The sequence below is a fragment of the Bos taurus genome, chromosome 2 (genome assembly GCF_002263795.3).
Source record: "Bos taurus isolate L1 Dominette 01449 registration number 42190680 breed Hereford chromosome 2, ARS-UCD2.0, whole genome shotgun sequence".
Classification (NCBI taxonomy): domain Eukaryota; kingdom Metazoa; phylum Chordata; class Mammalia; order Artiodactyla; family Bovidae; genus Bos; species Bos taurus.
In genome coordinates, this window is record NC_037329.1 from 61,602,126 (window position 1) to 61,614,343 (window position 12,218).

The window sequence follows — 12,218 nt, forward strand, 5'->3', positions numbered from 1 at the left end:
TAAATAGCACTTGATCCCACCTCACAATAAAGGGCTACCTTTATTGTGTTTCTTCATATTCCCTCCAATTCTCGAAATCCTTTCCTGAGTTTTCGTTCTCACTTCACTCTAGGATCCCAAGGTGATACAAGTAAGGGTGCATGGTGAGGGATGTGGTGTTAGTAAAGTAGAGAGAAACAGAGGAGGAAGAGCCTCTGAAACTCTCGTTCCCTACTGCTCTTCTTCCAGACACACACCATTTCTCTCCACTGTGAGAGGTCTATCCTGCCGTGCACCACCAGATCCTGGCCCTGCCACACTCATAAAGAACAATCAGAATCAAGGGAGGTTTTGCTAAAATGAAGCTCATTTATACTGAACAGTCCATGAACTAACCCAAAAACTCAATGACAGCAATCATTATGAATCTTGGTTCCCCATAATATCTACATCAACAAGAAAATATCAAGTCTAAGTAGTTTTTCTTAATTTCCATATAACACTAAGTGATTTTTAAGTCAAGATTTTAAAATATTCCTGCTTATCCATTCACCATTAACTCAAGTACCTTTTAAGAATCATAGTATAAGATTATGATTTGATAACTACTGTAATATTAGAAAGTACTAAACTAGAAGCCACAAAAAGTCAGAAATTTGATTATCAGACTAACAGCACGTGATACTTAATAGACAGCCACATATGCAGAACCCAGACTCAGTGCATAGTCATAAAATTGGCTGCCCATCTGGAACTTATCCTGTGACACAGAGAGATAAAAGCAGAAGTGACAGATGGAAACACATATACCAAAATACTAGTGAAAGAGGGACTGTTAAAATTATCAGACCTAAAGCTGACCAATGACTTCAGAGATATACACAAGTTCTTACTTCTAGAATATATTTTCTATGGATACAAATAAGCTGGTCAAGAAGTAAAAAATTTCAACCTAGAATTTTAAAATTTTTTGTAATTTTAGCCTAAATTCAAATTAATGAAGTAACCCAAATTCTAATTAATGAAGTAACTGAAAACCACCGTCTATTAATAACAAAACACTGTGTCTAAAAATAAAAGCAAACCTTTCCACTCTGACGGTGAGGTCTTCAGTAGGTCTCTGATTTGAACATCCACTAGGCTCTTGAGACACAGTGGTCTGGCCTGAACTTTCTCCTCCTTAAATAATAAAAGAAAAAAAAAAAAGAAGAATGCCAATTTTTAAAAAGACATATATCTTTTGGGTTACAACATCTGTTAACAATCTTTTTTCTTAAACATATTTCCCCTAGGGATGGAGTAGGTGATAAGAAATAAACTATTACTAACTCTGCAAGTTTGAACCTGGAATAACAGTATATAAGTAGGAAATAAGGCAGTTACTCAGCTGAAAGCCACCAAAATAAAACACGCAGAAATATTAATCTGGCAGGAGGGAATATAACAAAAGCAGAATAGCATGCCCTAGCCAGGGGCAGGTTCTGCTCGAAAGCAGCAGGGTCCAGTATCTTTGGTATCCATTAGGGCAGCCACTAGTCAGTCACGTGTGGCTACTGAGCACTTGTAATAAACTAGTGCAGGTGAGAGACTTTTTCAACTGTATTTAATTTTAATTAAAAATGCTACATGTGGCTGTGGTTATGGTATTGAAGAGTTCTAGGGAATTTCCTGGTGATCCAGTGATTAGGACTCTGCAGTCCCACTGCAGGGGGAACAGGTTAGATTCCTGGTCCCACAAGCCTCACGGCAAAAAAAAAAAAAGGGGGGGGGGGCCGCGAAGCTCTAGAGGCCAAGTATGATACTGGGTATTACTAACGTTATGATGACCCATGGGATCTGCTTCTTCAGACCACAATGATTCCTAGAGAAGCTTTTCATACCGAATATTTCATACACTAATATTCTTTTAAGGATTTCTTGAAGGACAGAATTTTGTCCTGGTCTGCAGTAGAGGATAGCTATGGTCTGGTACTCCCTTTCAAAACCTCTGCTATTTCCTTCCTTACCACTCACTATCAACTTCATTATTCCTTATATGTTTGATCTTTGAAACAGTATGGACTGCAGAGCAACAAAGTCTGGGTTAAACCTTGTTCTGTCACTTGAGTAAGTTATTCAATCTCACTACCTTAACCTATAAAAAACTGCATAGACTTGTTAGGAGAAATACGTGCTACAGAAGCATAAGACTGAAAGTTGTACTAGGACTGGCACTAAGTGATTCAGTTATTACAGCAGTAATAGAAATATTAGAATTACTAAATAGAACCAATGGTATGTATGCATGTACTCCTACCCTGACATTCAGTGCATCACCTACATAACTTGAAATCAGCCACAGAAGGATTATTTACACTTCGGAAATTAGTAAACACTACAAATGAGGGCTTTTCTCCCTCGCTACAAAAAACTTTTGTTAAATATCTACTAGCATATCATGAATGCAACCCTTGAGTAAGAAATGGTAATATCTAGCAGCTAGTGTGTGTTCTATAGGAAATTAATGTTTTCTTTAGTAAGTAAAATGAATGTCAAGGTCATTAGATATTAGCAAAAAATATTTAAGAAAACTTCTGAAAATAACCTGTGAACAAGCTGAAAAAAAGTGTTGTGTATAACAATTAGTGAGGTGGATCTATGACTCATAAACAAAGAAAAATGGATGGCAATCAGCTAAAACAACTGATAAAAATCCAAACACAGTAAAATTACTAGAGGAAGTTCTGTCTTTAGGTTTAAAGACAACTGGATTATCATGCATAACTTATCTCCTGATAAAAATGCACAGCAACACCCATAAAGTAGTCGTGACAAAAAAGAATAAACCTGACTTCAACAACTAAAACCAGCCTGTAGTATTACTTCCAATTTAGAGGAATTTTTACAAATTATCATAGGGATGTACCAAATCCAGACTGTGGGAAACTATAGAAAAAAACCACTGATGACAGTGGGAATCTATGAAAATCACTGACTAATAATGATATATTGGACTCCAACTCAAAGCTGGAAAATTTAGTGTAAATATAAATATTGCCTAATTAATGATAAAAAAGAATCAATGTTAAACTTTCCAGGATTCATAAGAGATAATCACATTCTATTTACATTTTCTAAAATGTTTTTTAAGGTATTTTTTTTTTTGTGACGCTGCTCAGCTTATGGGATTTCAGTTCCCTGGGCCCTTGGCAGTGAGAACATGGGAGAGGTCCTAATCACTGGACCTTCAGGGAAGTCCCAATATCAACATTTTTAAAGATGAAATGATATAATGCCTAAGTGTATCCTAATAATAAGTGGCAAGGAGATACGGAAAGGAAGCACAGATGAAACAATATTGGCCATGAGTTAAAAATAGATGGAAGATAGGCAATGGGTTCATGAGATTTCTTATACTATCTTCTCTACTTCTGTATGTTTAAAATTTTCCATAATGAAGCTAAACAAACAAACAAAAAAACTACAAAGAACTAAGATTAGAGTTGCTACTCACCTCAGATAAGAGAGTATAACAGTCTGAGCCTAAGCAAGTTATTTACCTATTAAACCAAACACAAGAATGCTCTTTGTGGGAATATAACAGAATCCAGAGTGTTATGTGTAACTCTTTAAGTAGTACTAAAGTTAATGGGAAATTATAGAACATCGAATATGGGGAAGAATTTTGCTAAAGCCTAAGGGGTTCAACAACAGAACAAGATTCCTAGCAAGGTAATGAGCTTCCTTTCATTAAATATATTCAAATACAGGCCTGACGATTATCTATACAGGAGCTAGAGCAGGATCACCTTTTAAGATACTAATCTAAAAGTACTTCTTGGACTTGCCTGGTGGTCCAGCGGTTAAGAACCCACATGCCAATGCAGGAGACACAGGTTGGATCCCTGCTCCGGGAAGATTCCACATGCCTTGGAGCAACTAGGAACTGTGCACCTGCGCTCTAGAGCCCATAAGCTGCAACTGCTGAAGTCCACATGCCCTAGAGCCCATGCTCTGCAGTAAGAGAAGCCACTGCAATAAGCAGCCTGTGCGCTAAAACTAAAGAGCAGCCCCGGCTCACCACAACTAGAGAAAGCCTGTGAGCAGCAATGAAGACCCAGTACAGCCAAAAATAAATAGAATAAAAAAAAAAATATTCTCGCTTTGTATCTAACCCTACATTGCCTGATACAAAGCTATATTATACAAAACAAGTGATTGTACATGATCTTTAAAATATTGTATAGAATTTCTCTCTGCCTTTTCTATCAACCCCTCTGCAGTCACAACTCTTATTGCTACAAGCTCTATTTTACAATTAACTTTTTTTCATGTTTTTTTTTTAATTTTATTTTATTTTTAAACTTTACATAATTTTATTAGTTTTGCCAAATATCAAAATGAATCCACCACAGGTATACATGTGTTCCCCATCCTGAACCCTCCTCCCACCTCCCTCCCCATACAAGTGAAATCACTCAGTTGTATCTGACTCTTTGCAACCCCATGGACTGCAGCCTACCAGGCTCCTCTGTCCATGGGATTCTCCAGGCAAGAATACTGGAGTGGGTTGCCATTTCCTTAAATTAAGTGAATGTGAAGGGGAAAAATACAGTATTTTCATTTTTAAAAACATTAATCCACAGTCTTCAAAATGAAGTAAAGTGTTTAGTGTACCCAAAAGGGTACACTAAAAATTACCTGTTGCAGAATCTGATTTTGTATCAGAAGTGGATGGCGTCTCACAGAGCTCTACATTTCTGGACTGACAGTTTTCAGAAGTGTTGTTATGTTCAAATGAGGCAGATGGAGTAGAGACTGAACCTTCTGATTGGCTACCATTTGCCAATGATGCTTCACCTTTTAATGAATGCATCTGAGGAGGAAAAAAAACACTGATTTTAATTACAGGTAAGAATCTAAATTTACCATGGTATATGAGACCAAAAATGAGGAAGTCAATCTATACTCCACAGAAGTGAGAAGTACTGAACCTCCCAAGTAAATCAATCTAAAATGTATAGTCCTAAACATGACATAATCACACTATGGAATTCAACAGCAAGGTGACAAGAGCATTAAAAGATTTTTAAAGCACACTGTTGATTTTTCTTAAAATGAGAATTCAAGGAAAAAGGTTACAAGCTGTATTAGCCATATGCCCAAAGTGGATGGAAGTGAGAAATTAAGTAAGATCTATAAAACAAGTCAAGTAATATACTATTAAGGACCTTAATGTGAGAGCAATACTCTCTTGCAATAAAGTAATAGTGACTACATTGTGTGGTTGGGTGACAGAGGAAAAGGGAAGGGAGAATAAGAAGTCACTCATGTATAGGCACCTCTAACTTCATAAAGTGGTTTTGAAAATCAGTCCAGAAAGACAGTATTAACTACCTTTTAAGTTTAATAGCATGGCTAGTTCCTGAATATTTAGAGTGACTCCAAAAATATTCCAATGTCAAGTTCTTGACAGATCATTTTCCAATGTTTATACAAAGAACCAATTCTGTTCCTTCTCACCTGCCGGACTTTGTGGATTCTGGTAACAAGTTCATCTGCAGAAATACTTCCTGCTATTACTTCCAAAGGAATTCCACTGTCTCCAATAAAAAAACTGGAGGGAACACACACTACAGGATCTGCACAGTGTTATCAAGTCTAACAACTCATGAGAAACAAGGGAATAATTTTATTAAACACTACTGATTAAAAGAAACAAAATAATCTTTGTGAATTTCACAATAAGCTAACCTGTTTACAAAATAATTTCAACTAGTTTATCACTATGTGATACATGAATTGATTTATTTCTATCGCATATATGTAAGTGGAAAACACTCATTACATTCCCTTCTATCATGACTTTTACATCTATCTTATCTCTTGCCAGCTACTTCTATTAAATAACATTCCAACTGCATCATATTGCTTTCCAGCTATCGTAATCGCAATTTTAAAAAGCTCCCCAAGGGGCCTTCCTTGGCAATCCAGTGGTTAAGACTCTGTACTCCCACTCCAGAGGGCATGGATTCCATCCCTGGGATCCCTGGTTGCAGGATCCCATATGCTGCACCTCACAGGCAAAAAACAACAACAAACTCCCCATGACCCCATTTGATACAGTGCACTGTCTGAAAGGACAATCAGCAATATAAAGTTTCCATAAACAAGAATTCATCAGTTCTTAAATAAAAACAAATGATTTCTAATTGTCATGCATCAACCAAAAGAAAGGTAAATCCTCAAGCAATATTCATATATATACAACTGATTCTTCATGTAAAGGATACAGATCTGTGAAAATTGTAGGCAGGCTTCACTGCAAAACAAAATCAAACAACAAATCACTAGATGAATGTAAGTATTTCCCAAATACTGAGTTGTTTTTATAAAAATGTACTGTACCAATTACAAGTATTTTTCTGAAACTACAAGTTCCTTTCATAGCTATCAACTGAAAGGAGAAAAATGTATTCCTTATCTCACAGACCATTTTGGGTTTGTTTTATAATTTTCAAATTAGAGAGATACTTGCTCTTGCAAACCACAAACTAGTGGTCAGATGTGGCACCTAAAAATCACCTTAGTATCTGCCATGTTGCTTCCTCAGCAGCATGTGTTTCTGAATACAATATTGTAGCTTGTAATAAGAAGATATTAATACCTATGAATTACTTGTGCAAGTGATAATGCAATACTCTGTAATACGAAAGGACTCAAAACAACCTAAATATCCACCAGTTAAAAATTGATGAATCATGCAATTATAAAGAGGGAAAAGAAAAAAAAGTATGTCAAACTACTATCATTTTTGTAAAAAAAAGGGAGAGGAAAACAATGGTATTCTCTTGATTTGGTTTCTTCCAAAGAGTGGTTAGGGACAGGGATGGGAGAGAGAGACTTTATAACAGTAATAAAAGACATTGATAAATGTAGATGAGTAATTCCAAGAACCAAATCAATGCTTCAAAGAACCAGAAATTTGCTTTGTCTTTTTCCGAATCTGAGACATGATTATAATAAAAACATCTGAAAATGTAAAAGAAAACTATAAAGAAAAATATTATCAAGAATCCTACTTTCTCAGCTATAACCACTGTAAACTTTTGATACATTTTCTAACAATCTATTTTCAATGCAAGATACCTCCATAAATAAGAATATACTAACATGTTCCTAGAATGTTAGCTTTATTATTATATAATAAATTTACTTTTCATAATTTAAAAAACATACTAGATCCCATCCAGCTGTCCATAATGAAACAACCGTCAACCAACACTATACACAAGTACTCCTGCATCTGCTAATAGAAATTTGTTTTTAAAAATGCCAGATATATCAGTCTGTATATAAATCACAACAATTCTGAAATTCTCATTTCTTCCACATTCCCAACAAACCCCTACATTTCTCCTGCCATTACTGACTCTAAAAGGTGCTTCTGGAAGAGAATGGACAATATCAATGATATGATAGACTCTTTAAAAGAAAAAAGAAAAAAAAACACAATTATAGCTCAATAAATAAATGTTCAGTAACTACTGTGAAGCAGACTGTACTATGATTTGCTTCATGTTTTATTAATGAAGAAAAAATTTTTAATAAAAAGTTTACAAAATTACAGGTAAATTTCTATTTTAATGTTGATAGTAATTTTCATTTTGATACTATTCATACCAAAAGAACAGAAAGCCCACTTTAAAATTTTTCCAGGCATTTATCACTGATGGCTGTGGCTAACATCATAAAGACAAACAACAGAGCATTATGCACCCTGTCGCAGAAGAATGGAAGACATACCACCATCTAAGAAGTCGTCTTAAGTGGGGGAAAGAAACCTGAATCCAAATGTCAATTTACAGAAAATGGAGGACAGAGTAATAAACTAAATGACACTGACAGGACTACAATGAACAAAGCCTACACTGCAGGAAACTATGTAACAATCACCTGGATTCTCAAAAAAATAGACTGCAAAGAAAAAGACAGAGAGGGAGATCCAGAGGTGAAGCCTCCAGAGTAAAGAGCCTGACAGAGACCAACGCATCACAATGTGTAGATCTTTATGGATCCTGAACCAAACAAACTGTAATAAATAACAAAACCTGACTGATGAAACTACTGAAAATGTAAACACTTGGTAGGTATTTGATATTAAGAAATTAAATTAATTTTTGAAGTATTATGTTAAAAAATTAAGAATTCTTATCTTCTAGAGACATAGCAAAATATTGATAGATGAAATGATATGATGACTGAGATTTATTTCAAAATTATATGGGATGGGTTCAAATGGGTGGGGGAAAAGATGAAACAAGACTAACCAAGAGGTGACAGCTGTCAAAGTAGTTGACAAGGTGGGGGGGCAGGGTTCATTACACTACTCAAACACTGCTGTGTATGCTTGAAATTTTCCATCACACACACACAAATTTTAATGGGGGAAGAGGGATATATTCACAAATGAAACAGACTTGTGGTTATCAGGAACTATGATGCGCCTATAAATGCTCTTATTTTTACTGAATTAAATGACTCCATTTTCAAAAACAGGATCCAAAAGAGTGGTTATAACCTTTTAGAGATATTTAATATATTGTTTATGATTACTTCCAAGTTTTTAGAATCTGAGGATCACAGTTCCTTTGCATTACTGGTGTATGTCACATAGCTGCTTGGCAGACCAAGAATTTATCAGTTTTTCAATGATATAAGAAGAAATTTGAAAAATGGCAATCAGAATATAAGCCCTCAGAACACCTTAGACAAAAATCAACATTCTTATAGTTCAAGAGTATAAATCATAAATCACAACCAGAGACAATGGTTAAAAATTTTGTTTTAAATTGCAAGAGTAAACATAAGCAAAACATAAGCAAACCTTCTGGTATCGATTTTAATAGCAACAAAACTGTTTGAAGATGCTTCTGTCACTTTCTCATCTTCCCAACTTGCAGCCATCTGTGTAGACTGCTCATCATCACCTGTAAAACATTTCAAGCATTCTTATAGCATAAGGCCAGTATCTGCTGATTCTTTTCCCTGTAATCTGGAACTTCAAATAAAATACAAACCCACAAATACTATTTTCTACCAAATTTGAAAACTGAATTTTTCCATAAATGAAGTGACTGTTAACATTAATAAAAAGTAATGAAAAAGAAAATACTGGTATTTAGGTTATACAAAGTGTTTCTAAATGAAGACATCCAAATTATGATGCAAATCATGGGCAGAAATGTGTCTATTTTGGCTTTTGTACATATGATTTTAGAAAACAAAGGTACAATACTTTTCCTATACGTAATATCTTTCTGTTGAGTTTAATGTCCTCCGCACACACACCACTTATTCTCCAGAATCCCTCCAAGGTAGACAGAAGCCGGGTGTGATTCTGTTTGCAGTTTTGCACCTGCCTTTTGTTAGAGGTATGCCAGTTATAAAAGGTATGCTGATCCAAAACTAATCTATGGTGACAGAATTGAGCATGCATGCATGCTACCTTGGTGGAGGTACTACTGATTGGGAAAGAGGATGAAGGAGCCTCCAGGGTCTTGGAAATGTTTATATACATATATGACTAACAATGCTGTGTCAGTTTCAGGTGTACAGCAAAGTTTTTCAATTATACATATACCCGTACATATTCTTTTTCAAATTCTTTTCCCATTTTCCCATACTCTTGAAAACTGAGCGGAGTTCCCTGTGCTATACAGTAGATTCTTATTGGTTGTCTATTTTAAAAACAGTAGTGTATATACATGTCAATCCCAATCTATCCCTACCCACCCTTCCCCCTGCCCCACCCTGGGTTACCATAAATTCATTTTCTGTTTATTTCTATTTTGTAATTAAATTCATTTGTATCATTTTTTTTTAGATTCTGCATAAGCGATGTCATATGATAGGAAATGTTGATCTTACGCAAGTGTATTCATCTATAAAAATTCATCTAGCTGTTCACTGAATATATTTTACTTAATATACTGTATGCAATACCTCAATGACAAAATATTTTAAAAATTACACCCATTAAGAGATTATTTCCATTTTAGACCTATAACATCTAGATTTTGGCATAACCATTTATTGATGGGCAAAGGGAAACTTACCAGAGTTAAGTCACTGAAAAATATTTCTAAGGTTAGCAGAGCTATGTTTTCAGATCACACTTTTTGCTTTACAAAAATGCGAGCTTTCTATACCTACTCTTTTGTAAGTTGTTTTCTTCCCATGTGTGTTCCCCTTCCTCATTTTAATCTACCCTTAGTCTTCTCCATCTCAGTTATCTGATATTGATAACACCATCCTTTCAGTTCTCAGACCAAAGTTTACTTATTTTTGCCTTCAGTTGATGTTATCTCCAAAATATATCTGGAATATTTGGAATGTATCTGGAATATCATATTCTGACATAATGATTACAATAGCCTCCTAACTGGTCTCTCCGCTCAGTCTACTCTTAACGCAGCATCCTCTTTTAAAAAGTCAGATCAGGGAATTCCCTGGGGGTCCAGTAGTTAGGACTCGGCACTTTTACTGCAGGGGCACAGGTTTGAGCCCTGGTTGGGAACTAAAATCCCACAAGCCACAAAGCACAGCAAAAATAAAATGACACACTTCACATATTTCCAAAGCTTCCTCATTTCCCATTTCCCTCATTTCTTTTCTATAATACTATAACCTTCTAACAGGCGACTTGTTTTCCTTATCATGTTCACTGTTTGTTGTCTGTTTCCTTCCACTAGAACTCATGCTCCATGAGGGCAAGAACTGTTTTCCTTCTTATTTACTGTTATAACTCAAACATCTACAACAGAATCTAGTATATAGTAAATAGTTGGAGTACAGCAGGCTCTCAGTAAGTGTTTTGTAGAACGAATAACTAAATTTCTTGTATAGAATCTTGGCATGCCTACAAAACTTGACTAATGCTACATGGCTGAAAACATCTTTTCTGAAATGAGATTCAGGACTATTCAGTAATAAGGGGCTTGAGAAATATGGCCATGGAAAAGTAGACAGGGATAGAATGCATGCACAGACCAAGACCAAAACAATGCCCATTAGCAGACGCCTAGATGTTGAAGCAGCAGACAGGAAAACTATCATTTGCCATGAGATCATTCTGAGCATGTCTTCAGACACTATGGGGTGACGAGAGCTGCAAGATTCCAAGTAAATGACAAGATTATCAACCTAGAAAATAGCTACAAAGGAACATCCTTAATACACTTAGAGAAGGCTGTGAGGTGTAAGGGGTTATTTTTATTCCTTCTTTCTTTCATACATTCACTATTTTACTTCACATTTATATTGTGCTAGGCACTGTGCTAACTATAACTAAATATAAAACAAATGAGATACTATATGCCCTCAGTGGAGCTTAAAATCTAAAAAAAGTACTTGTTTGGTAAACTATAATTATGGTAAGAAATGCTCTGAAAAAACAGACCCCTTTAGATTGGTCAGGGAAGCCCTCTCTGAGGTGATATTTAAGGTAAGACCTAAAGGATGAAAGAGGTAAACCATGCCACAGGCCAGAAAAGTTCACTAAGCAGAAGGAATTTCTGTGGAGGGAAAGGGCTGTATGGTTAGGAGTGTTGTGAACACTAGGTACCAGGGAACAAGATGAGACTGAAGAGTTGAGTCCAAAGATGACTCCCATGCTTGGGTTTATCCAACTGGATATAAGGTGGTGCCATTTACTTAGCAGTAGAGTACCAGGGGGTGGGGAACAGATTCAAGCAGTAATACTTTCAGGCTTGAGAGTCCTGTGAGGCATCCAAATGGGGATGTCAAGTAGGCAGCTGGAAGGATGGACCTGCCACTCCTGAGGCTGATGTTCCTCACTCCTTCACCTAGGCTGTTCGATGCAGACAGCTTCTCAAGGGCTCCATCTCCACTAGCAATGTCTGCTCATGACTCAGTGGAGGGCAACAACAGCTGCCTGACCAACAGAGATGTAAGAGACTGAATGGAATTACATAACAAGAGTTACCTTAGCTCTACTGGGTGAGATTTTTAACTGCCAACTTTGGTATCTTTACTTTCTTATTTTTAATCAAATTATGAACTATGCTGTGGAGTTAGATGGGCCAAAGATTTCAGGAGAAAACATTACATTCCTGGTGGTGTTAGCAGTATCCCAAAGTAAAGCCACTTAAAAAGAGCAATACAAACTTGGAAGCAGTTGCAGACCCTACAACCAAGAATTTCAACAGAGAAAAACTCAGCTGGTCTAAACCCAAATG

At 36.0% G+C, this 12,218-nt stretch overlaps 1 protein-coding gene across 2 annotated transcripts in view; it reads right to left on the reverse strand.

Moving 5' to 3' along the window:
• Nucleotides 1-12,218, reverse strand: part of UBXN4 (UBX domain protein 4) — a 30,059-nt gene that overhangs the window by 14,469 nt on the left and 3,372 nt on the right. For both annotated transcript variants that reach the window (XM_059875629.1, NM_001035414.2), the window contains exons 2-6: nucleotides 8,846-8,948; nucleotides 6,252-6,280; nucleotides 5,482-5,600; nucleotides 4,660-4,834; nucleotides 1,065-1,158 (exon numbers count right to left, since the gene is read on the reverse strand). In XM_059875629.1, coding sequence (XP_059731612.1) covers nucleotides 1,065-1,158; nucleotides 4,660-4,834; nucleotides 5,482-5,600; nucleotides 6,252-6,280; nucleotides 8,846-8,925 — 497 coding nt within the window. In that variant the 5' untranslated portion in view covers nucleotides 8,926-8,948. The remainder of the gene's footprint in view (nucleotides 1-1,064; nucleotides 1,159-4,659; nucleotides 4,835-5,481; nucleotides 5,601-6,251; nucleotides 6,281-8,845; nucleotides 8,949-12,218) is intronic.